The 25,318-nt window shown below is 57.4% G+C and overlaps 2 protein-coding genes across 5 annotated transcripts in view; one reads left to right on the top strand and one right to left on the bottom strand.

Moving 5' to 3' along the window:
* The window catches only part of HOMER3 (homer scaffold protein 3), a 38,768-nt gene extending 32,013 nt beyond the window's left edge, over window positions 1-6,755 (top strand). For both annotated transcript variants that reach the window (XM_073323813.2, XM_073323815.2), the window contains one exon: window positions 1-6,755. In XM_073323813.2, coding sequence (XP_073179914.1) covers window positions 1-189 — 189 coding nt within the window. In that variant the 3' untranslated portion in view covers window positions 190-6,755.
* The window catches only part of DDX49 (DEAD-box helicase 49), a 21,352-nt gene continuing 895 nt past the window's right edge, over window positions 4,862-25,318 (bottom strand). Inside the window, exons 2-14 of one of the 3 annotated variants that reach the window (XM_073323808.2) lie at window positions 24,686-24,809; window positions 22,895-22,980; window positions 20,984-21,105; window positions 19,911-20,098; window positions 19,098-19,238; window positions 18,324-18,399; window positions 17,893-17,969; window positions 17,256-17,353; window positions 16,696-16,770; window positions 16,034-16,092; window positions 15,499-15,570; window positions 14,629-14,801; window positions 4,862-5,791 (exon numbers count right to left, since the gene is read on the bottom strand). In XM_073323808.2, the coding sequence (XP_073179909.1) occupies window positions 5,680-5,791; window positions 14,629-14,801; window positions 15,499-15,570; window positions 16,034-16,092; window positions 16,696-16,770; window positions 17,256-17,353; window positions 17,893-17,969; window positions 18,324-18,399; window positions 19,098-19,238; window positions 19,911-20,098; window positions 20,984-21,105; window positions 22,895-22,980; window positions 24,686-24,809 (1,403 nt within the window). In that variant the 3' untranslated portion in view covers window positions 4,862-5,679. Of the gene's footprint in view, window positions 5,792-13,324; window positions 14,802-15,498; window positions 15,571-16,003; window positions 16,093-16,695; window positions 16,771-17,255; window positions 17,354-17,892; window positions 17,970-18,323; window positions 18,400-19,097; window positions 19,239-19,910; window positions 20,099-20,983; window positions 21,106-22,894; window positions 22,981-24,685; window positions 24,810-25,318 lie in introns of those variants that run through there. The other 2 variants (XM_073323807.2, XM_073323809.2) reach the window with 2 other exon arrangements.

Raw genomic sequence — 25,318 nt, forward strand, 5'->3', positions numbered from 1 at the left:
GAGCTGGAGGGACGCAACACGGAGCTGGAGCGACGTTTGCATGTGGCTGAGCAAACCCTGGCCGAGCAGCTGGCCGAGAGGGAGAAGATGCAGGGCGAAGTCACCAAGGTGGGCGAGCTAATGGATGTGAAGATATTTGAGCTCAGTGAGCTCCGGCAGGGACTTGCCAAGCTGGTGGAAAGCAACTGAGCAGCCTGGCCACAGAGCCACCTTCCGGGAGGGGCAGAGCCCAGCTGGGGCCAGTCGCAAACTGCAGCAGGGCCGTGGAATTGTGACCTGGGCGGCGTCCAGCCACAAACCAACAGCCCCCTGCAACTGTGTGTGGAGACTGGCCAGAGCTGCCTCCTGTGCACTGAGGGCAGACGTGGTGCCAGTGGGCAGCTGAACTGTGGGGGGTTTCCACCCAAGGAGCGTCCATGAGTCATGTCCAGACCTCTCTGGATCCTGCCCGGCGGCGTGGTCCAGAGGTGACAGGGTCTCCCCATGCTGCTCAATGACATTACTCTCCTAGCCTCACTCACTAACGCATTTCCCCGACATCTTTACAGAAGGAAACACTCCTATTCTAGAGACAGGGGTCACCTGCCTGCCCATTTTTCAGTAGTTTTATAGGGAACCGCTTGCTTCTTGTGAACCAAACAGCCTGGCTCCTCCTTCCAGGCCCCAGGAGGCGATGGCCCATCACACCATGGGCGGTAGCTGCTCCTTCTCCCCCTTCCCAACCGTACTCATGTCCCATCTTTTTAATAGACTCTGATCACTTTTTATTCACTGTCAGGGGCTTCCAGGACCCCCATGGGCAGGAACAGCTCCTCACCTGGCCCCATTCCTCTGTGGCTGCCCAGTCATACCCTCCAGAGGGGAATAAGTTGCAGGATTTCAAGATGTTTTTTATTTTAAGGCAGTGGGTTTTCGTACTTTCCAAAGCTGCTTTAAGATGGGAGAAGCAGGCAGTGCTGGGGAGATTAGGGTTTGAGAAACAGGATAGCTTGGGGGGGGCATCTGTCCAGGCTCCAAGGGCTGTCACTCACCTGAGTTAAACGCAGGAAATCCCAGGTGCTCTTGTTGCCTCTTGGGAAGCGTGGTCCAGGGATATAGCAGCCACACGAGCCACATGGCCTCTGGAGGGTGCAGGCCTCCATGCTATGCTCCACCTTGAGCTGCACAGCTGGATGCAGCTAGGACACTGGCTGTTTGGAGCACATTGCGCCTGGGTTCCGTAGGGGCTGCGGGACATTTGTGGGTCCTTATGGATGTTGCCAAATGATGTAAATCCAACAAGGCCTGTAGGAGGAGGGTCTGTTACACCCCTCCACCCCCCCCCCAGGCCCTGTGGAGCCCACTAGTTGCGTAGTAGCATGTTTAGCCTGTGTCTAATGAGGAAGCAGCGTGTGTAGATGTAGCCGGTTACCCAGAGGGTCCAGGGCCGGGTCTGTTTTTTATTTTTCTCCTTGCTGCCATAGGTGTAGTGTAGACAGACGTAATAACTGGAGAATGTTTCCATGGGCTTGTAGAGATGCTGCAGAATCTGCCTAAAACTCCAGCAACCCCAGCAGCCAAATCCTGCCTTCTGCCCACAGGGTCAGATCCTCTGTCTGCGTGTACCTGGGTGAAAAGCATAACTCAGGTGGGGCTGAGCCGCCTCTCGCTCATGCCCCCAGCACGAGAAGAGGTTTCAGTGTGAAGCTGATGTGAAGGGAAGTGATTGCTCTGATTTCAGTGGATCTGCCATTGCACCTAACTGCCTCAGGGCTCCCTTGAACCCCAGCCCCTGCTTACCCCTGTGTAACTGAGACAGGCATTTGGCCTGTTGCTTTCCGTAAGGGCAGGAGCAGGTGCCAGGGAGATCCTGAAGTAGGTGTCTAGGTTAGGCTGGCCCCCTCCCTCTCTTTCAAAGCTTAGGAGTTGTGGGGAAATGCAGATTTCTGAACCTGCGCAGCCAGGAGAATTTTTTTGCATGAGCTGCTCCCACGCCTGTGTGGGGGCTAGAGCTAGCTGTAACGTGTGCCGCCCGCAGGGTGTTCACTGTGTGTGTGGGGGGAGACAAGAATGGCCGGGGGTACATGCAGCGCTGGGTTCTGGGTCCGGAGGCAACCGTGGCCCCCTTGGAAAATAAGAGATCAGCTGCAGGAAAGGTGCATTCACTCTGGTTCCGCTAGCGGCACTGGGTTAAGGAGGCATCTCCCCTTCATGTTGTCAGCCGCTCACCCACCCCCGGGTCCTGTCTGTGTCTCACACCACATGCAAACTACCAGGAGAAGGGGCATGTTAAAGGGACTAGGTCTGACTTCCCACCACTATGTCCTCCATGTCTCCCCACCCAGCCTCTCGCTACTGTGTAGCCGGTGGCGAGATTGGAGTTTCCCAGCAATCGGGGCGGGCTGAACCAGCTTGAGCAACATCCCAGGCTGAATCAGCTCCCTCAAGCTGAAAGACGGGGAGGTGCCAAGTGGAGCAGGACTGATTCTGAGTGGGAATGGAGCTGACACAAGCCACAGCACGGCACTCAGCTGAGACTGCGGCTCTGCCCGGTTCCCACCTGCCTTGCTCACCTGTGCGCTTGCTAGCCCAGACTTGTTGCTGGCAGCAGCACTGTCATTAGCCAGGGTTTGTAATGACCCTTTACATCTCGCAAGCACAGCCCCAGTCGCTCCCGGTGTAACGCCCTCAGCCCTCCAGCAGAGGCTAATTTGGCTCATTGACTGACTGAAGTCGGGAGTGTGGCAAGGGCTCCAGTCACGCAGTGATGTTACAAACACACCGCCAGGAGCCATGTGCATGGCAAACCCTGAGCTCCAGCCTGCACTTGGCTTAGCTTTCCCCTCCAAGCACAGCGCAGGAGTCATTTGTCTCAGGCTCACACTCCAGCCAGGACCTGATTGGCTCCGGCCTGCTTCCCTTGGCCACAGCTGCTGCTGCTTTCCTTCCTTCTGTCCTGTAGAGACGCAGCGCCATGCACTGAGTCACCACGCCTCCGCATCCAGCTGTGTCACGGGGAGCCAGGACACTGAAGAGCTGGGCATGGTGAGTCATGGCCAAGGAGCTGGCCGAAGGCAGGAAGGGGCAGGCTCTGCCCTGTCTGCCTGTGAGGGGACGGGAGAATAGGGCCCTAGAACTTGTTAGCTTGCTGATTTAAAACCATGCGATGTTAAGGCTGAGTCCTGAACCAACCAAATCTATTCTGGGGGCCGAGTCCCCATTGTACTACCATACCCCCGCAAGAGCCTGAGGCTCTCAGACACCGAGGCTCCAGTTTAAACAAGGCAGGTTAACAGAAAACCCTGCATGCTCCATGTAAGGACACACCCCACGCTCCTCGACTGCCAGGAGCTGATGGGGCACAGCCCCTAGTCATGACCCAGCAGCAAGATGATGATCCCATGAAAGGCAGGCCACCAACATGCAAACATGCATGGTTTGATTGAATGCTGCCCCTCCGGGGCTGACAAGGCAGAGGGCAATGGGGCAGGGCATGGTGCCCCCTCCTGGGGTTAGCCAGCTCATCTCCATCTGATCTCATTGAATGGGCAGTGCCTGGCCCTGGTTTGGAGGCCTGAGCAGAGTCGGAGGCATCTCACTGCCTGGCGAAGGCACCTCTTCTGGTGCGGCATTGCCCAAGAGCGGCTGGCTACACCCAGGGTCCCAGCACAAGTCCCTGCCAAGCCTGGCTCAGCCCCACGCGTGCCGCAGCAACCACGCTGCCGTGGGCAAGGCCCCGGGCTGGCATGTGATGCTGAAACAGCCCCAGCCCCACCTGCCTTCCAAGACCTCTCCGCTGCTCGTGCCCCGTCCAGCGATCCAATCCAGGACGTAGCACCGCTGCACGGGAGCAACCGGGGCTCCCGCCGCACGGCCCAGACCAGGGCAAGGGGCTGGGGCTCGTTGGAGTGGGGTGTTCCCTCGGGGCTGGTGGGGAGCAGAAAGCCCGGAGCTGCAGCTGTTAGAAAGAGCTCGGTGGGTTCCCACACGACCAGCGTACATTTTGGCCATGACATCACGACCCACTTCCTCACCTGCTCCTGGGAACACCCCTGCCTCGCAGACCCTGTGGGACGGACCTGTCAGCATCCAGGTGGGGCAGGCCTGGGACCGCACTGCCCCCAGAGAAATGAGCAACCCCAGGGTGCCAGTTCTCCCTTGCTGTGACACTTGTGAGGGTGGTACCATCACCCCAGGCGTGAGCATGGCCCAGTCACACACGCCCCATGAGCCGATTTACTTCCTCTCAATCTAATTCTCTAGCCGTGGACGCCTCTGGCTGAGTTGCCCAACTGCCTCCTCACTAGGGCACGTCCGCAGCCTGTGCTCCTGCCCTTGTCTGCCTGGGGGCCAGCAGGGTTTTGGGGGGCGGCAGGGGGGGCATGCGGCGCACTGTACAGTCGACCTTGGCCAGCCTGTGCTAGGACACTCTGCCCTCCAGTTGTTCAGGACCCAGCGAGAGCGCAAGCCAGTTTCCGTTACGCTCTCATTTCCCCACGGGTGCTATTTGCAATTGCCAGAGTAATCTGGAAGAGCAGCTTTTCAATCTGCTCTGCCCTGTCGCCCCTGTTCATTAAAAGCCTTTTACCGAGGCGGTGCAGGGCCAGCACTGGCTGGATGACTCTAGAGCGCCCCTCCCTTTGCAATCCTCGGCTCTTCCAAACCAACAAACCCCATTTATCACCAGCTAGTTCCAGAAAGGCCCTAAATCCAGAGGAGGCAGTCGCATGGCAGCTGGGTGCAGCAAAGCACAGCGTGGCTCCACCCCACTCAAATGAAGCACTGACTCCGGGATCTGTTAAGACAGCCCACTCCTAACACCAACCCACACTTCCCAGGCCCGGGAAGCGCTCCCATTTCAGCACCCACGAGAAACCTGAGGGGGTTCCCCCAGACTTCCGTCTCCATCACTTTAAAATCACTTCCTTATGCAAACAGCAGCCGGTGAACTGCAACACGGCCGCTTTTATTGTTGCTTCTCTCGCCCACTGGCAATTATTGTCAAGCAGCCCAATAACAGGGGCTTTGCTGCTGGCAGGAGGAGTTCTGCTGACTGCAGATAACTCAGTACGTTTGATGCATCTGCCGGCAAATGGGCTTCTTAATTATTTAGGAGGCAATGCATGTAAAGCACAGCCTGAGCAGTGATTGGGGTGGGGGGGCTGTTTGTATGTGAGATTAGCCTGGGAAAAACAATCTTCAGGGTCTTCACACCTAAAGATCGGGGCTGGGCTTCCCCCAGGTAATTCACTGAGCAGCTCCCACTGAATGTGGGGGGTTTGGATACCAGACTCCCACAAAGTCCCAGTCTTGGGCAGCTGCCTGTTTTTCAGATCTCCCACTAGGTTCTGAGGTGCTAGGTTTGGAGACCTTCCCTCCCCGCCCCCATCCCAACTCACCCGCCTGCAAGAGTTCTGAGTGAAATGGTTACATTTGTGGAACAAAGAGCCGCTGTGTGATTCGTCTTTCTGAGACACGGTTGTGCAGCCGCAAAGGGCAGTGGAGGGGAGAGCAGCCGCTTCAAGAGGTCAGACGCGCCCAGACAAGCGGTTGGCAGGTGGTTTGCTAATGCCCCACATTCTGAATTCTCTCTCAGTCTGACCTTACCCTCGTTTTAAGATGTGTTCAGAGGAAGGCCACAGTCCCCCAAGGCTCCTCCAGCCCCTTGCACAAGCATCTCACGACTAGCAGGTTGCTGGGTCAGATGTGCTGCAGTTGGGAGTCTTGGTCGCTGCCCGGAAGCGATGCACAGTGCGAGTCTCTCATGCCCGTCTGTTTGGGTGCAGGGATCAATACAGAGAAGCCTTCTGGCCTGTGTGATACAGGAGGTCAGACTAGGTGATTGAACTGGTCCCTTCTGGCCTCAGAATCTACACCTGGCCTAGCCCAAGGGACATCCAGTTTGTCACTCTGGGGGACAGCAAGCAGGAACCCTCAGCAAAAGGACATTCCCCCACTGGAGCACATCCTACAGCAATGTCAATGCAGCGTGCCCACGGTGCACACACAGCCTGGGCACCTCAGTCTGGCACTGCAGCTGGCCACAGCTCAGAATAGCGGACACGACTCCTAACCACTCCACCACTGACTCATTCTGCAACCGTGGGCAAGTCATTTAATCCTCTCTAGGCTTCACTTTCCCAAGCTGTACAAAGGGGCTAATCGTCCCCCAGGTGCACTGTGGCATGCTTGGTGATCCGCGAGGGACATGGCTCTGGCTGGGCACAAGTGTCAGAACACCTCACCCATGAATGTGATTTACCAGAAGGAACAAAAGGTTTATGTTCCCAGCAATGCCCTGCACCCGTGACCAGGCAATGACCCAGCCTAGCAACCCCATTGCACAGGCCCTTGTGGCACAAATCCTTTAGCAACTCCATGTTGGGCCTGCGTTAGTGTGACCATGGGATGCTCCGATTGAATCCTGGAATCAGGTGAGGGGGCCCAGCTGGGATTAACCTGCCAAGGGAGCTGCAGCTGGGTGACTAATTAAACAGCATCACTGATGGTGACCCAGCCCCCTCCCCCGTCAGGGCTGGAGAGATCAGCTGCTCTGCCTCTGAGGACGTGGGTTATTTTTAGTTTTGGAGCTGGTCTGTTTACACTTCACAGCTAGGGGGAAAGTTCCCAGTTTAAAGCCTCCGCCCTCCCCCTCCCTCCCCAGAAGGACAATGGGCTGAGAGGAGGCAGTTAAATGTGCATATTGGAAAATGTTCAGATACACACAATAAAGGCAGAGCCTCCGGCGAGGTTTGCCATCCCCTTTCCCGCAGTAATTTGTGATTATTACTCCTGTTCTTCTCTGGCACACGCCGGCTGTTTCTGCTCGCGGGACATGGCAAGACCGTGAGCTGTGGGGACAATTAGTCACGCAAGCCCTGCTCGTCTCCTCTGCCCATGGCCAGCTCCTTGCACCCCCTACTGGGAACAGCAGGCTCCAGGTCTCACAAGAGCCCCCCCTTGCAATGGGAGTATGAGCAGCAGCAGCTGGAACAGGAGAGCTGATGTTAACAGCACAGCAGGCTGCTCACACAGCAGCAGGACACAGCCCCCCGGGAAACACTGCGGCATCCCAGCTGATGGGTACCGGTGTGATCCGCTGCTCCCCCCGGGCCGATCTCCTGCAGAGGCCTGAGTAGCCTGGTGCTGGATCTGTTCCCCCCGCCATCTGCACCCTGCTCGGACGTCACTAATGTTTGCAGCCATGGAAAGTTATGATCAAGAACAGGCATGGCCTGCTTCTATCCCCGCCACCTCCATCCGCAGCCTCGTCTTTAGCTCTGCTAGGCCATCAGCACCCAGGGGACACACCCCCTCTGCTGGGTGGCTGCCCAGCCAGGCTCGCACTAGCCATCATTGCCCATCAGAGCAGCTCTCGAGCCCTGCAGGACCTGCCAGGACAGACGGGGAGCTAAAGCAGAGGCACACTGGGGGAGGCTCATCCCTTTCGCGGGGGCTGGAGCCTGCACGCCTCGTCCCAGCAAGACTCCGTGCTCCAGAGGAAGCAACAAGGCTGCACTATCAGGCCACATCACCAGCTGCTCACGGCAGGAATAATCTGTCTAAGTGCTGGGAGCCGTACAGGTGAGAGAGGCCGAGCCCTGCCTAGTAACAACTGGGCTGCTTCTGTCAGTCAAGCTAACTGCCTTTCACTTCCCAGCTAGCAAAGAAGATGCAACAAAGGCAGGAGGTGGGAGAAACACTGCTTCTCTCCAGTACTGATTACTCACACCGGGGCCACCCTGCTGGCAGATATTAACGGCTTGGCCTCAGTGTGAGGCTGTGGGTGGATGGAGGCAGGGGCTGCTGCTCTGTTCTCATGCAGTGGCAGGCCTGCAAATGGATTGTTTAATGCTGCTGGATGCGGGTGACGGTGGGGAGCAGGTCCGTCAGACTAAGGCCTCAGTACTGGGGTTTAAGGGTGGACGTTAGCCCAGCACAAAGGGCCGTTGCAGAGATTGGGGAGGTTACGGCGGAGGAGTGTGTTCGGGCTGGCAGCATGCAACAGTCACCTCCACCAGAGAGGGCCAAATGCTCTTCGTCTGGCCAAGTCCCACTCCCTTTCCGGCAGCAGATGGGACACAGAAGGTCAATGGCCTCATCTCAGCCCTGCAGCCAGCCTCCTGCAGAGAATCCAGGTGCTCCTTCAACCCAAGAAGAGATCAGCTGCCCACTTGTCCAAGGCCTTCCCTCTGCCAATGGTAACAGGCTGCTCAAAGAGCCGGCCTCAGCCATGGTGTTGGGACAAGAGAGAGCACGGGCACAAGTGGAAGGATGGGCCTGAGAGTGGACCCGTAGGCTCTATTCAGTGGTGAGTTGGAGCCAGTTCGCACCGGTTCACTAGAACCGGTTGTTAAATTTAGAAGCCCTTTTAGAACCGGTTGTCCCGTGAGGGAGACAACCGCGGCCTGGTCAGCAGCAGTCACTAGGTGGCAGCTCTGGTGTTCTCCGGCCGCGCCCTGCAGCTGGCTCTGGCCAGCCCTGGTGCAAAGGGCCCCTTGGCTGGGCCCCGGCAGGTGAAGCTGGGCGGAGGGGGGCTGCCCTGGGTGCAGTGGGGGGCAGATGGGGCTGAGGCAGCAGCACGGTTGCCCCCGTGTCCAGTGCTGCCCGCGATGTGCGCTGGAGTTAGATTCAGCGTGGCTCGTCTGGCCTCCTTTCTGTTCCCTTCTCTGCTGCGGGTTGGATGGGCTTCTGCTCCCCCCCGGCAGCAGTGACCCCTGTAGCACCCTGCCAGGCAGGCTTGGCTCTGTCTGCTGAGGGCAGTTCCTCCCCCACATGCCCCCTTGGGGCGTCTCTGCTCCAATCTCCCTGCTACACCTTCGACCCTCTGGCCTCCTGTCTGGGATGAACGGGCCGGCTGGGCCCTGGCTCTAGCCCCCTTACAGCAACTTGGTCTTCACTGTGCCCAACACATCCGGCCTCTTCACATCCCCCCCACTCCAGCCCCGCTGTCACCCCTGTCCATTAAACAGCCCCCCCAGGCACCAGACCAGAGCCTACAGAGGAGTCATAGGGTGGGTGTGTTTGCCTGGGGGGGGGGGAGGGGGGGGTCTTTCTTTTGTGCTGCAATTCTTCCCTGCTTAAATCCTCCCCCGGGCTTGCTGCATTAGCAGCTGCCTCTCCTGTGGACTCGTCCCTGTTGCCTCTGGGAGGGAGAGTGACTGTGAAGGAAGCAGGTGGTCGGGACCCTGCTCCCCTCTTACCGTGTGTAAATCGAAGGCGAGGCTCAATTCCTTCCATGCGGGCAGGTCGCCCCCATCCCTTCCGCTGTATGCAGGCCGAGGCGAAAGGCTTCATGCATCAGCACTGGGTCGGGGGGGAGCTCTGGAGCAAAATCCAGGCGGTCGCAGAGAAGGTTGGTTTGCTCCAGTTCAGGGAGCCCGCGTCCCTCTGCCCATCAGTCGCCTTCCAGCTGTGAATGGCCAAGCTCGCTCCGTCCAGCCGCCCACCCCCTTGATGTAGCGGTTGGAGCAGGTGCCGTAGTGGTGCCCCGTGCGGCGGGTGCCCCGTGCGGCGGGTGCCCCGTGCGCCTTGCCCCACTGCGCTGAAGGCAGAGGCAGGGACTCGCCCACAGGGTCACAGCAGGTCGGTGGCCGAGCCCGGGGAATAGAACCAGTGATGAGCTGCCAAAATCTTAACAACCAGTTCCCTCCCCATCCCCACGAGGGGTTCATGGCCCACCCCCACCCCCCGGGGACTCCTGCCCCATCCAACCCCCTCCCCTGCCCCCTGACTGCCCCCAGAACTGGGCAGGAGGGTCTCGTGGGCCCTAAGAGCCAGAGGCACCTGCCGGGGGGCGAGGTGGGGAGTCCCGGCGGTGCCTACCTGGGGCAACTCCCAGGAAGCATCCGGCAGGTCCCTCTGGCTCCTAGGGGCGGGGGGGCGTAGCTGGGGGGGAGCAGGGGGAGCGGCCGCCCCCCCACTGATCACATCAAAAGTGACGCCTTAGGCGCCGACTCCCTGGGTGCTCCGGGGCTGGAGCCCCCACGGGGAAAATTTGGTGGGTGCAGAGCCCCCACCGGCAGCTCTGCTCCGCTTCCTCCCCTGAACGCGCAGCCCCCCCCCACCTTCCTGCGAATCAGCTGTTCGCACGGGAAGCCGGGGCGGGCTGAGAAGCAGGTGGCGGCTTCCCGCTCAGGCCCAGGGAGGCGGAGGGGAGCTGGGGTGGGGAGCGGTTCCCCTGCCCTTCCCCCCCCCGGGGTTACCTGCTGCGGCGCGGGCGGCCCTCCTCACGCCGCCCCACCCTCCCCCGCCCCAGCTCCCCTCAGCTCCACCTCCCTGGGCCTGAGCGTGAAGCCACCGCCTGCTTCTCAGCCCTGCCCGGCTTCCCGCACGAATGGCTGATTCGCGGGCGGGGGGGGGGCGGAGACGCAGAGCGGGGCGGCGCGTTCGGGGGAGGAGACGGAGGTGAGGTGAGGTGAGCTGGGGGCGGAGAGCTGCCGGTGGGGGTTCTGCACCCACCAAATTTTCCCCAGAGAAGGGACCCAGTAGGAGCCAAGAGTCACACTCAGGGGTTCTCTCGCAGAGCTTGGCTTGTGCAGTGCAAACAGCACCTGACCCCACCACTGCAGCTGGCCCTGCGGGAACGGGCAGGCCACATGCCAGCACACAGAGCGGCGATCCACGCGAAAGCACCGGCCCTGGGTGCCAGACTGCAGCACCGGGCATGGGAGCAGCAGGAGCTCAGGGGCCAGCCCTGCGCAAAGCCGGCAAAACCCCGCCTGGTGCAGGACAGAGAGCAAGGCTGCCCCAAGCCGAACCCGACAGCGCTGGCGGGTAACACAGAAGCTGTGCGTTACTGCCCTCCGGCCAGCCGGGCTGGGTGGATCCTAGGGCCCAGAGCCAGGAATCACACACATGCCCACAGGACTGGGGGCTCTTCGGCTGGCCCCCACGGGGAACTGGGAGCTGAAGACGAGCTGGGGCAGGAACACACAGGTCCAGGGCTTCGCCCCGAGCGTTTCACTAGAGCGCTCCTGCCTCCCGGCGCTGCTCCCGCAGCGAGAGGCTGGAATCCGCTGGCTGACACCCGCAGGATGCGGCTCACTCAGGATGGACCGGGGCCACCGGCTCACCTGGATCCAACCACTGGCCACCAAGCCCTGTCCCCTGCTTCCTCCCTCACCCTTCTTCCCCATCCTGCAGACATGGCCAGGCCCAGGGGGCTCCATTTTAACCCACTGGGGGCCCCAGTGCCACATGCGAACCCCTCACCCGACCAGCGTTGGCAGCCAGGAGCAGAGGGGGTGGGGGAAGGGAAGAGGGCCTGCTCCATGCCCAGAAAAGGGCCTCAGAGAACCGCTCCAGGCTCGCCCAGCCCCAGGGACTGACACCAGGCCAGACACACCCAGCGTGGCCGTGGTAAGGCAGGAGGTTTCTGCAGAGGCGGGGCAGGCTGCGTGTCGCCCGGTGTCTGTGGGGAGCACCCCCAGCGCACGCTGCTCCGCACGAGCCACGCCCCCCTTTGCCTGCCTGCTCCAGAGGTTTGAAATGCTGAACCGGGTTCAGTCTCCATAGCAACCAAACCAGGGAAGCCCTCCAAGAGGTGGGGGCGCAGAGCTGGGGTTGAGAGAGTGAAAAGAATTGAGTGTGCAAAGCACGTGGGAGACGCGCGGCAGCCTGGACTGGAGCCGGAGAGGGAGAGAAACGGGGGTGAGGGGGGCGAGAAGGGCACTGGAAAGTCGTCCCAAGCTGGCCCAGATCTGTGATGCGGCCACTCCCCCAGCTGGGGATTCGGGGCGCTCTCAGTCACAGCACCGTCAGCGTGTTCAGTGCCTGGAGGAAGGAGGGTCTCGTGACTAAGGCACTACCCACCCCATGGCAGAATGCTGCCAGCAGGGCCCCCGCCGTGCCTCCACCCCTCCCCAACACTGACACCATTCCAGTCTTGAGCAAGACGCCTGCCCTGATCTCACTGCACGAGGCTCTTGTACCCCCACTGAGGCAGCCTGTTGGCCTGAGAACCCTACGAGCCGCTGTTCAATGCAGGCTCCGGACACAGCCCCAGGGCAAGACCCCGAAGGGTGCAAGACCCTGCTGGGAGACAGGTGGAGGAGGGCTGATGAAAGCAGCTTTCAAGCCAGGGAGGGAGGGGAGACGGAAGAATCGGACTGAGACTGTAAGCACATTTCGCAGAGGCCACTGACCGTCACCAGGTAAGGTGCTTTCTGTGGGCCTAGTTGAGAAAGCCCCATTCCCAGCCCCCGAGACATGCAGCTCCCCCCTCTCCTACCCAGCCATTCCTAGCCAGGCTGCATGGAGAGTTGACTCTACACTGACTGCTTGGGAGGGCTCGTTTCCCACACATGCCCTGATTCTCAGAGGAGCCGGAGGGATTGAAAAGAAGGCTGAATAAAGCGCCAAGACAAAAATCCATGATCAAACCCCGCAGTCACAGGGTGCTGGAAGAAGATGAAGAAAGACGTGCTCAGCAAAGAGACTTCAGAAGGCAGAGCAAGGAGTCTGAGAGGGGAGGGGAACCGCCGAGAGAGAGATGACACAAAGGCAGCATCAAAGCCCTCACCAGAGCTGCCTGTCCCAGGGAGGAGCCTCATTAATCTTGTGCTGAGGGTTTGCTGGGGAAATCAGCACACACGGGGCTGGGGGAGCATTTCGTATTCAGAGAGCAATCAGCATGGTTCCAATAGCCGCCAGAGTCCGCGAGTCACCCTGTCTACAAGGCAGGGCCTCGAGTTCCTCTCCCTTCGCAGAGGAGCCAAGCAAGGGTGGCTGCACAATTCAGACACCTCCTGATGGCCAGGCTGGCCCACACCTCTCTAGCCACATGGCCCCAGTCATCCAGCCAGACACCCAAGCTCCTCTGGGTGCTGCCCATTCACATCGCCCCAGGTGGAGCTGCACCAATGGCTATGCGAGGCCCCTTTGTACCCAGAAGCAGAGGGCCCTGGGGATTCGCATGGCAAATCTGTGCCAGGATGGGTGTATGGACCCAGCTCTGCAGCAAGCGGGTTAGGATCCTCTCCCAGGGCAGAGGACAGGGCAGCCTCCCGAGGTGGCTGAGCTCACTGCCGAGACAAAGAGATCTGACTGAAGCAGGGCTCAGCTGGGGTGAGCGGCCAATGGGATAGAGGTTTCCAGAACCACTGCCCTGGCACCATGACAGCAGGCACGTGGTGCCAGGACCGGGGGACACTCTGGCTAGGAGAAACCTGTTCGCTATTTGGACCACGCCCCTGACACAAAACTGGGTGTTGCCCTCACTGCCTCTGGCCGCAAAGTTCCTGATCCAGCTTGATATGCCAGAGTAAAACCGACCCCTCATTCCGAGAGGTCCCTCAAGAGCAACAGCCCTTGGACAACACACCAGTCCCCTGAGCCCGGAGAGTCCAGACACCCAGTTATTTATTGCAAATAAATATTTCTTGGGGGCAGGGAAGATGCTAATAACAGAAAACATCCCCCATCACCAAAGTGGAAATAACTTCCCTCCTGATGGTCCCAGGCAACGGGAGCTGAGCTCCAGCCCAGCCAGGCAAAACTGGAAGCCTCCCACCATAGAGCTGCGACTAGTTCTGAGGCTCCAGAGGGAAGCACATTCCCTGATGGTGCCCCCACCGCACCATCCCTCGAGTTTAAAGTTTGTTGATTCTTGTGCACTTGGTCAAGTCTTCATGATGGGACATCCGGGGCCATTCTTGGTGCAAGAGTCACTTATTCACTGGGCAGGGTGCAACCCAGCAACATTTTGGATCAGCAGCATCCATTCCATGGAGTCTAATGCAGGTGTCAGGGCGAGAGGGAGCAGGATCCAAACTGCTGTGGGTTGTTTAGAGCGAAGGATGTTTGCTCCTGAGATGGCCAGGGAATCCTGTTCAGATGTGAATCAAAGACCTCTGAACTAGTCAAGTTGGATACTGGGATTGAAACCAGGCTCTGGGGAGGGAAACCTCCATTCTCGGAAGGGAAGAGGGGCCCGTGATGTTCATGTGGCTGACTGGGGCAGAGGGGGCTGGGGAGCGGTCTGGAGTTGCAAGTCAGGAGACAGATCTGAAATGAGTCTCAGAGGGGCCTCAGGATAAACAGGGATCCAGTAACAGAGGTCACACAAATTAGGAGGAAGGGAATTTTTACAAAGCACACCAGACCAGCTTCCCTGATGGAGCCCCTCCCGTCTCTATTAGCTATTACCCTCTCAGAACACCAGCAGCCAAGCCAGGAAACCAGGGGCCAAGCTGACCTTGGCCCAGGGTTTTTAGACTCTGACTCAGGGAGAAGCTGCCAATGTAAACAAGAGGGAGTGGCAGGCACCAGCCCTGGGAAGGGAGGGAGCCCGTGAGAAACTGAGAATTGCCATGAGCAGGAGCAGTTCACCAAGGGATAAAAGTTTGGATCCCTCCTTTGTGTGTGGGGGCTGAGGGAACATGCCCTTAAGTGACACCCCTTGAGCCCCAACGAGCCCATGTCAGGCAGAAGGATGGGCCAAAGCAGCTGAGTCTCTGGAGGGGAGGGAGAAGGGAAGGGGTTACACCGGCAGAGCGATCCTCTCCCTTCAAACACCATCATCAAGTCAGAAGCTTCCACATCAACCCCCCACACATGGTCTCTAGGGGCTTGGAAGAACCTTGGGCAGCCCTGTCCCATGGGCAGCAGCTCCCACACTCCCAAGCTGTAAGTGCCTGGGGCTCTCACTTCTCCTCCTTGGCCGACCGTCTCTGCTGCCGACGTGCCTTCTTCTGCAGCTTCCTCTTCAGCTGAAGCTGTTTCTTCTCCTGCAGCGTCTGCTGGACCCTCTCGCGGAACTGCTTGTTCTTCTTCTTGATCTTGGCCAGCTCCGCCTTCCTCTTTGCCTCCAAGTCCGGGTCCTGCAAGAGCAGACATCAAGAAACTGACAACACGCAGCAGGGCTCTGTCAGCCCTGCCCCCACCCGAAGGGCCCTTGCCTTCCCCAGCTGCCTGTCCGTCTCCAGAGATGACGCACTCTGGTTATTCCTACACCCTTGCGCTCCGCTTCCCCACCCTGCTCGACCATTCTCCACCCTACAGGAGAGGGCTGTGGTCCAAATCTGGGGCGAGGTATCAGGACTCCTGGGTTCTATTCCCAGCTCTGCCACTGCCTTGCTGCACAAATCTGGGCAAGTCACTTCCCCACTCTGTGCCCCACTTTGGTTCTCCGATCCCAGCCTTGGATCTCCTCTGCTTTCCTAGCACTGCTCGGTGCTGACGCTCCACTCCTCTCTCAGCTGCCTGTTCTGCTCCTCTGATCCCCCCACTGGGGGCCGACGGGGGCTGCAAAATAACGTCCTGTCAAGCCCACCCTTCTCTGTGAAGCACAACTAACTCTGGAGAGGAGCATGACACCAGGTCTGAAGGATGCTATGGGACAACACATTTGTCAGTAGCTCTTCATCATTCTCCTCTCAAGGCAAAAAGAAGCTCCTCCAAGGGGAATGAGGCAGACAGACTGCAGCAGTGATGGGGGGGATGGGTGTCTCGTGGTCCGCGACAGGTCAGTGCTTGTCCTGGTACCCCTGGCAGCAGTGGTTGGAGAGCATCACTCACCTTTCCTTCCAGGATCATTTGCTTCCGCTTATTTATTTCCTTCTTCTCATCAAAATCAGTCGCCTCCAGTTTCTGCCAAAGCAAAAGACAAAAGCGCAATGAGGAGCCGGGCACTAGAACTGGCAGCAAGGCTCCGAGGAGGGTCGCAGGCTTGAGCAGAGTTCTGACCGACCCTCGCTCCAAAGCCCAGGCCCCCAGTGCACTGCCGAGCAGGTCAATGATCACCAGGTGGGCACACCTTAGAGTGGGGAACAGCAGATCTGGGTACCTGCCCCAGCAGTTGCATTACAAAAGCTCATGTCCTGCATAGGCCTCCTCTAGAAAGCGGAATGAGCCCCGTGACACTCCCGAGCCCTCCCCACACCTGTATATCGAAGCGAAGGCTGCGCACCCTGCCAGAGCTAAAAGCACATGATGGCCTAGAGAGGGAAGCGTTTCCTGGTCACGCCAAGCTGTACAGGAAGCCGGCTCCCCGGCCAGGGCCCCCCACACTGCGGTCACTTACGATTTCACACTCCCTTCTGGCAACGTTCACCTGGGTGAGGATGCCGAGCACCGCACGCTCCTCCACCGAGAACTCCTGCAGCTTCGTTTCTAAACCGCGACACAAGACACACGTACAGCTCAGAGACTGGTACGAGATCAGGGTCCAGCCCCATTACCGACTCAGAGCACTCTGGAGAACTTTCCCCTTGCTAAGGAGCCCATTCAGCATCACTGGGGATAATGGGACCCATCACATGGGACCACCCCTCTCACGGCAACCAGAATGAGAGACCTCCCTAACCTCTTCACCCAACAGCCCTACTGGGAGCTGGGCTGCCAGGACTCCCCAAATCATGGCAGCTTCAACTGCAGGCAGGAGTCTTTTCCACTTCCTGAAGGGGAGCTCCGCAGTGTTGCTACCCTCCATCTCCAGGGCGGGGAGAAGCAGCCCCTGCTAAGCCCTCTGCAATCCCGCTGGGTGCGAGGTGCTACGTACAAGTCATGCTACTAGAGTATCAAAGGCCAGATGGTTTGGTGACTGGAGCTGCCCCTGCCCTGGGGGAGACTCAGAGCTACCAGATTTGCTGGGCCTCAGCTGCAAAGCCAGGGGAGAGAAGCTGTTTTTCTGATACCAAGAGGCTCCTGGGCCGTACGCTCTGTGTCGGCAAGGCTGGGGCTGCACCCATGCCCATGGTGAAGTGCTCCACTTACTGATCTGCTCCTCAATGGCGTGCACCAGGTGGATGTCGTACTGCGTCACCAGTGTGATGGCGAGCCCGTGCCGGCCTGAGGGATGAGAACCAGAAGGCACCGGTGACTAAGTGAACTCTGATGAGCAGTGATCCCCAGCTAACCCGCCCTCAGGTCCCACTCGCCCCTGGGAATTAGCACTGGGCACGGGGCCAGGTGCACTATGGAGAGGGGTCTTCCACCTGCTCAGAGGCATGTTACTGGCTGTCAGCGGTGGGATACCAGACAAGACGAGTCAGCGCTGAGAGCGGTGACGGCAGGACGCTGGATCCATGGTCTAGTCCAGCCTGACCCTGGCTGCACAACAGCGGAGCTGGAACCGCCTTACAGCCAGCCGGGGTAAGTGGGAGACACGTCCTGGCCTGCGATATACACGAGGTCAGCCAGATGCTCTAATGGTCCCTCCTTTCTGGTCTTAAACTGGATGAAAGGATGAATCGGGCAAGAATCCCATCACCAGGTCTCTGCTTTGAACTGTGGCCCTCCCTTACCCGTGCCTCTCACTGGCTTTCCACGCTCACCTGCCCGGGCCGTCCGGCCCACCCGGTGGATGTAGATTTTCGGCAGGCCGGGGGTGTTGTGGTTGATGACAACTTGGACTGTCGGAATGTCTAAGCCCCTGGAGCACGAGCAAAGAAATGGGGGTTGAGGAGGCAGCAGCGGGGCACCAACAGCTGGCTCTCCTCTTCTCCGCTTTCCCTGAGAGCCTCTGACACTCACGGGCCCTGCAGTGACCCGCCCGAGCCAATTCCCGGGACTCAACCATCCCTTCACACAGCCCTCAGAACCAGAGACCACGACAGCCTGCTCCTGTGTGTCACTCTGCAGCCCAGTCAGAGGCCTGCCCTTCCCCTCAGGGCCCAGCGGCCTGCCCAGCCCCTCCCACAAGGCACCTCTATCAGCACGTGAACTTGGAGGTTACAGCGTGAAAAGGCCGGGGATGAACAGAGAATCCAGCAACAGCAGGTACATGAGCGAGTTCCAGGGTGTTCCCTAACCCTGGGCCATGACTGAAGGGAACAAACCCCTGCCCTGACCCAGACAGGACCTACGAGCTCCCCTCTCGCAAACCCCACCCCACAGCTCTTGGGTGGTTCTGCGGCTTAGGAAATGCACTGGAGCTCTGTAGCCGCAGAGAGCAGCTTCCCCTTCTCCTACCTGGCAGCCACGTCTGTGGCGATGAGGATCTTAAAGACGCTGGACTTGAATTTTGCTAAGGCTGCGAAGCGCTGCTTCTGCAAAGGGAGGAGGAGTATGGATTAGGAACGCTGCAGTCCCCAGAGCCCACATGCCCTGCACGGATGTCTGGCTTCAGGGAAAACAGCTACAAGCGAAGAAGTGCGTGCCCATGACAAGGCTTGCAGAGGGCAGGCGAGGAGTGAGGGACCTCAGCAGAGGTTTCTGAACCCGCAGAGCACCCACCTGGCTTGTGCTCAGCAATGCCCCTTCCTTAGCGAAGGGTACAAGCGTCACCTCCTGAATGCCCTCGCTCACCAGATAAATGTGTAAAAACCTGAGGTCTTCATTCCACAGCACAGCCAAGATGTGCGCCCCAGCACCCCATTGCGCAGCCCTGCTGGGTCACTCACCTGCTTCATCATGGAATGCAAAGCCACTGACGGGAAGTTGAACTTCTTCAGCATCATGTTCAAGATCTGGCAGTTCCTTAAAAACAAGAGATGTTTCCTGGTTACATATCTAGTCCCTGGGGAAGTCGATGGCCTAGAACAGAGCCTCCCACGATCCAGGTATACAGCGCCTCGGCTATGCTGGCAAACAGGATGCCCATTCCACGCTTGACACTCACTCACATGTGGCCACTGGACAGGTTGTTAAAGGTTGGTCCGAACACTAGGGGGAGCCCAGACTCTCTGCAGAGCACTGTGGGATTTCCCATTTCCTCTGGGACAGTCACATCTTGGGTTAAATCCCTACAACTGGACTCACTTAAGGGAAGGAAATGGTGAGGAGACCGCAGAATCACAGAAACTTATGGCTCAGGAGGTCACCTACTCCATCCCTCCACAGTACCCTAAACTGGAGAGCCCCAGGAGTGCCCAATGCAGCTGGAGACCGTTGTGACCACAGCCCCTCCCCACACTGCTCGGTAAGGACTAAGTGGGTCAGTGGAGATACTCAGACTTGGCCCTTCCATAGCGTGCTATGTTTCCCGGCACTGGGAAGCACTTACACCTCCCAGGAGACAGGAAAGGACTCGGATCCTACTGGAGTGCCTGGACTTAGGGCACCACGTGCCTTTCTGGCTTTACTATAGTTAGTGGGGAGTTTGGGGTCTGAGCTACCAAAGCCCAAACACTAATATGGCCGTGGCCACAGCAATCAGCAGGTGGCTTCGGACTCACTTGCAGGTGCTGGTGAAGATGATGATGGACCAGTCCTCGTGCTCATCCTGGAAGGTCTGTATTAAATGGACGAGGTAGGCGTCCTTGACTCTCTCCGGCACGAGCAGGTAGCGCTGAACCAGCTCGTCCACGGTCCGCACTCTGTTTGGGAGGGGAAGGAAAGGTCCCCACAAAGAGACATTACCCTGAGATGGGTCAGATTTGGGGGAGGCGAAGGAGACAATGGGGAGACGGGGCCGGTTCATTGGCCAACTGCCCAGGAATCTCATAAGAGGCCCGATCGCTGCCAGTCCCTCGAGTGTTTTACTAGTGGGACTAAAAATACAACATAAATACAAATATAAAACAACAGAGCCTGGGAGGTGAGCAGCCTGTCCAACCGGCTCCCCAGCTCCCAACGCCAGGGGCTCCAGGGGAGCCCGAATCGTTTCATTGACATCAAATATCTCTGATGGTTGACACAGTTTGCGGGATCAAAATACAAAAAAGGTAAAGGGGAAGTGGCAATTTCAGCCGTATTCAATTCTGTCTTAGTCGCCCAGCTGCTGGTGCCACCTTCCCCAGCAGATCACAGCACTGGGGAAGCCGGGCAAAGGAAGCGAGGTTCAGCATGTCCAGTACCAAATCCCCACCACCTAACAGCACAGGGTGTGACTGGGACCGAGGGGTTAATGGGGGAGAGAAGCACAGACCATTCCCAAGACTGCCATGGCAGTCATGGGGGGGGAAGCCCAACGTGCCGACATTCACAGCCTCCCTGCTGTACACCGGAGGGGACGGACACGACACCACATGAAACAGCAGGAGACTTACTCGGCCTGAGACTCCCAGAAGAAGGGTTTGTTCATGGCGAGGCTCTTCAGCTCATTCAGTGTGTCTGTCAGCGTAGCACTAAACAGCAGCGTCTGCCTGGCCGCTGGAACAGCCCCCAGAATCACCTCAAGGTCCTTGGTGAAGTCAGTACAGCCCTGTTCCAGCAGCCGGTCAGCTTCGTCCAAAACCTTAAGCACACGGCCGAAAACAAGCAACACAAGCCAGGCTGAGAGGAGCAGCACCACGCAGGAGGGGGATGGTCCCGATGAGGCAGCCTGGCCTACAGCCAGGAACTCCAACCCAGGCTCTAACACTGTTTCTGAGGCCGAGTCTCTGGGCCTCAGTTTCCCCACCTGTAACCCAGGGAGGATAATCCTCACCGGCCTCACAGGCTGGAATAGAAATCAACACTTGCACAGTCATGTGCTATTAACTGTTAGCACCACATGGAGCCACAACCAAGGTATGACAGAAGACTGGATAAGGGAGACTGTTCCATAGCAACATAATAATGATGCCTAACACAATCTACCTAGTACATAGTCTACAACACTTCTGAGCCCCCAGAACGCTTCACCATATTAAAGTTACAAGGCAATGGGCGGCAGAGGGGCAAAGTTACCAAACCCAGCTGTGTTAAGGTTCGACAGTGGCTATATGAAGGGATTCATGTCTGAGGTGTGCGACGAGGAGACTGAAGCGAAGGGTTACAGGCAAGACAAAAGAGAGGCTTTTGCATGAAAGATGGAGAGTGACTGGGGCACAGAGAGGCTGTTTCCACTAATGCAGACCTCATCTGTAATTCAGAACCTAGATACCATGGTGAAGGGCTCCTCACCAGTACCACGGACTCATTCTGCAGAGTCCAGGCCCCCTTCTGTGACAAGCTGGTGCATTTCCAGGCTCCAGCTGTTGGATCTGTGACTGTTCAGCCAGTGGAAAACTCAATTATCCACAGCACCTGGCCCAGCCCAACATCTTGTTTCCCACACACACAGCAGCTCCCTTTAGACACTCCCATGTCTAACAAGGTAGAAGGTTACAGCAGGAAAGGAGCCGAAGAGCTGCCTTACCAGGAACTTTATCTTTCTGAGGCTGAAGGTGCGGGAACTGCGGAGGTGATCAGCCAGCCTGCCAGGCGTGGCAATGACAACATGAGGCTTACGGGAGAGCTCCAGAGCCTGGGCCACCATGTCTGGAAAAACACCAAGGGAGCTAAGTTATACACCACAGACCAGGATCGGGGAGAGCAGCCTGCCTGCTGGTGAGGTCTCCTCTCACAGGCCTCATTTGACAAGATGTTCAGTGCCCTCAACTCACACTAACCACAAGGGCAAGGTAGGGTGCTCCCCATCTCCCAGGGCCGGACACTAAAACCAGGCATTGCATAGAGGAAGAAGCCCAGGGAACCACTACGACAAATAGGCTTCCTCTAAAACCCAGCTACTATTTGGGACTTTTCAGCATCATTTATTTACCAAGAATCATTAAACTTTAGCCCTTTCCAGCCAGGCCCTCTCCAGCTACTTCATGTTGCAATGAAACAACAAATGAAGCTGGGATTTTTAAAGCCGCCCAAAGGAGCGTTTGAAAATCTCAGCCCAAGGAAACTGGAGACACCCTCCTCATTTCATGAGCTTTGGTCCGACACATCCTAGGCAGAGGATGACAACTCTACGGCAGAAGAATGTTGCATTTGAGGGAGAAAGTCTCTCACTTAAACCCTGATACTGGATACTAGGTGATACACGAGGACTGATAACAACACTGCTTTTTCTTTAAAACGCTTGCCTCAACCCTAGCGAGAGGCTGGGCCCCTCATAAGCAGAGATGGGCACTGTAGCTGGGCGGTCACCCCGCTCCCTCCCTGAAAGGGTTAAAACAGCCCTGGGAAAGGGCTGCCCTGGGGAGCCAATAGGGTAGGCTGATTGGGAAAGCAGCCACAGCTGGGCCATGCCCCATCAGGTCACACCTGGCCCTGTTATAAGGGCCCAGGGAGCAGCTGGGTCAATCTCTCTCTCTCTCTCCAGCTTTGGCGGGAGAAGGACCTGGCTACCTGGGAGAAAAGGGTACCTGAAGTGGAGCAAGGCTGGGGAAAGGCAAGAGGGGCAGGGAGCTCCAGCCTGGCAACTCCCCAGGCTGCAAGCCTTGCTAAAGGCCCAAGGCAGGTACTGGGGCTAAAGAGGTGTAGCCTGGGGTTAGGCAGAGGCAGCAGGTCCTACCCCCTTGCCAGTGATGAGTGGCCATGACAGACTGCAGTCTGCCCCAGTGAGCGGGTGCTGGATGATGACTGGCAGTAGCCACTGAGGCAAGGTGCGGAAAGAGGATTGGGGTTCCCCTTGGAGGGGAGATCCAGAGACTGTGGGGAACTGCTGGGGCAGAACCCTGAGGTGAAGGGCACGGGGTCCAGGAGGGACATGGGGCCTGAGGCAGGCGAGACACTGGCCTCCAGGAGGCGCTCCGAGGCTGAAGAGTTCATTCCCAAGACGACAAGCAGGAGGCGACGCACCAGTGAGCCTTCGCTTCACTACAGGCACCCAAACATTGCTTAGCTTGACAGTTTACTAAGGGCCACTTGAGGGCTGCTGTTTATTTCTTAATGAACGACAAATCACACGGCCATCAACGGTTATATCTGCTCAGGTTGTCCCTTCCATGACAAAGTACACCAGGAACAAAACCGTAGAGCTGATTAGTTTTGCCCTCCCCTTGTGATCGCTGGAAAGGGACAGCCATATGTCATACGGAGAAATCTGTCAATGGACAAAAGAAACACTGTATTTTGGTGCATTTCAGGTGAGTATAAGTTTTTACTGTGTACACCGTTTGGACAAGCAGCTTCCCTAAAGTCACCTTTTCCTCCACAGTCACTGCACAGATCTCAGAGCCAGCAGTGCTCTGAAACGGCACAGCCCCTTAAAGTGAATCAGACACGTAACCGTGCCGCGTCTTCTCAGAGTCCAGTTTATAGCCAGCACACATACCCATCCCTCCAACGATGATGCAGTCCTTCAAGCCAAGTGGCTTCCCCAGAACACGGAATTGTTCAGCAATCTGATAGGCCAACTCTCTGCAGGGGGAAAGAAAAAGGGGAAAAAATAGAACATGGAAACATCAGAGTTATATTTATTACCCTTGTCATGGACGGCTGGTCCCTGAAAGAGAATCAAAGTCCAGCCTTCCTGTGATGAAAACAAGCCCACCTCAGCCCCCATGTGAGCAGTTACCTGATAACCAGCCTCCTCATGAGCATCGGAGCCGGCAAAGGCTCCCAGAATGCAGTTAAAAGGAGGAGCTCCCAGAGACACCGGCAAGGGAACATGGCAACCTGTTAAGCTCTCCCAATCCAGGGAGAAAAGGACTAAGGTAAAAAGGGTCTGGGAAGAAGGGAGCTGGTTGGAGACCACAGTTGGCTTGAATTAAGAAGCGCTACCCAAGGAGGAGGGCTGTGGGCCTCCTATGCCAAGGAGGAAGAAACCTGACAGGAAATCCCCTTAGCCCCAAGGAGGGCTGAGAAGATCTCTGCTCCTGCAGGGAGCTCTTTTGGGGGAAGCTGAATTAAACTGGACCCCAGGAGAAGGGGACTATTGTTTAACGATTCTGGATGCAGGTTGTTTACTTCTGAATCCCAGGAGAAGGGATTACTTAGGGGATCATGCTGGCAGGGCCTTGCCATCTCATGAAGAGCACTCTGGGGTAGCACAGTGCCACGCTCCTGTGTTTGGAATATGAAAGAACAGGAATGCCAGGAAATGACAGCAGGAGTCAGGAAAGTTGTTTCCCAACATATCCCTCCCTTTCGCTGGGAGAAAAACATGTAATAAAATCCCATGGTTAGACTGTATTCGCACTTTAGGAGATCAGTGACTAGAGAATGAAAAGACTGGGATTGTTTACCACAGAAAGACAAACAACAGGACAAGATTAAAGTGCACAAAACAAAGAATGGTTTAGGAAAGTGCACTTCTCTTGTCCTGGACTCAACTCTGAAGCTATGGAACAGTCAAAGCAAAAGTCAGTGAATTCAAAACTGAAATGACTTTTTCAGTCAAATGCCTGATTACAAAGTTGGAACTCATTGCCACAGGAGATCATTGTGATGAAGAATTTACTAAGATTCAAAGGAAAAGTAGTTTACATGGATAACAAGAATATCTGGAGTTATAGCCAATACAAAACAGTTTTGGAAGGGATAAAAATCCATGCTTCAGGCTCAGACCCATCTCTAACTATTAGGCATAAACCCTTCATGGGAGGCAAATTATACCAATCCACTTACAGAGGGGTTTCTTGCACCTTCCTCTGAAAGAAAAAGGGCCAGACACTGGACAACATGGGCCATCAGTGTGAGTCGGTATAAGCTCAGGGGTTCTCAAACTTGGGGGGCGGGACCCCTCAGGGGGTCACAAGCTGTCACTCTCCACCCCGAACCCTGCTTTGCCTCCATCATTTAGAATAGTGTGAAATATTTAAAAAGTGTTTTTAATGTACAAGGTGGAGGTCATACTCAGACATGCTGTGTGAAAGGAGTCACCAGTACAAAAGTTTGAGAGTCACGGGACTATAGCTATTCCTAAAAGGTCCACAGACTCAAAAGTGCCCTCCACCTCCTTTACTAGGCAGTGCTGGATCAGTGACAGGTGAGGTTCTGTTATCTCCCTGATGATGGAGCAGCACAAACACTTACTAAGGCAAGAACCTTCCCAAGCCTCTTACAGGCAATAATGGGATTTGTTAGAAAGCCAGTGAAATGAAGCAACACAATTCAGCCTTACCGTGTGGGTGTCAGCACCAGGCAGAATATACCATAGGGATCCTCAGAGAGTTTCTGCAGGACAGGCAGGACGAACGCAGCTGTCTTACCGCTGCCCGTCTTGGCGCAGCCCATGCAGTCGCGACCTGCATGCAAGAGACCAGAGTGGCCGGGTGAGCGTGTACCCAGAGTGCAGAGAGCTGGCTCCAAATGCACGCAGCCCCGGGGAGCAGCCCTGGGAAAGGCCCTTCCTCCCTTCCGCCCACTTGGCCAGGGAACATTTTCAGCCCAAGACACAGGGGATAAGATGGGAGGGGGGGGGAAGACGCAAAGGCCTTGTTGGGGCAGGGGATGAAGGAGCCCCGGTGGGGGGAGGAGACTGAGGGGGGCACTGGGCTGGGGGGGAATGTAGGGGCCAGGTGGGGGGGAAGATGTAGGGGCCAGGTGGGGGAGGGAGTGAGGGGGGCACTGGGCTGGGGTGTGTGTGTAAGGGCCCGGTGGGGGGAGGGGACTGGGGGGGCACTAGGCTGGGGGGGATGTGGGGGCCAGGTGGGGGGAGGGAACGGGGGGGACACTGGGCTGGGGTGTGTGTGTAGGGGCCCGGTGGGGGGAGGGGACTGTGGGGGCACTGGGCTCGGGGGGGGGTAGGGGCCAG

This window comes from Lepidochelys kempii, chromosome 25, assembly GCF_965140285.1.
Source record: "Lepidochelys kempii isolate rLepKem1 chromosome 25, rLepKem1.hap1, whole genome shotgun sequence".
NCBI classification, from domain to species: domain Eukaryota; kingdom Metazoa; phylum Chordata; order Testudines; family Cheloniidae; genus Lepidochelys; species Lepidochelys kempii.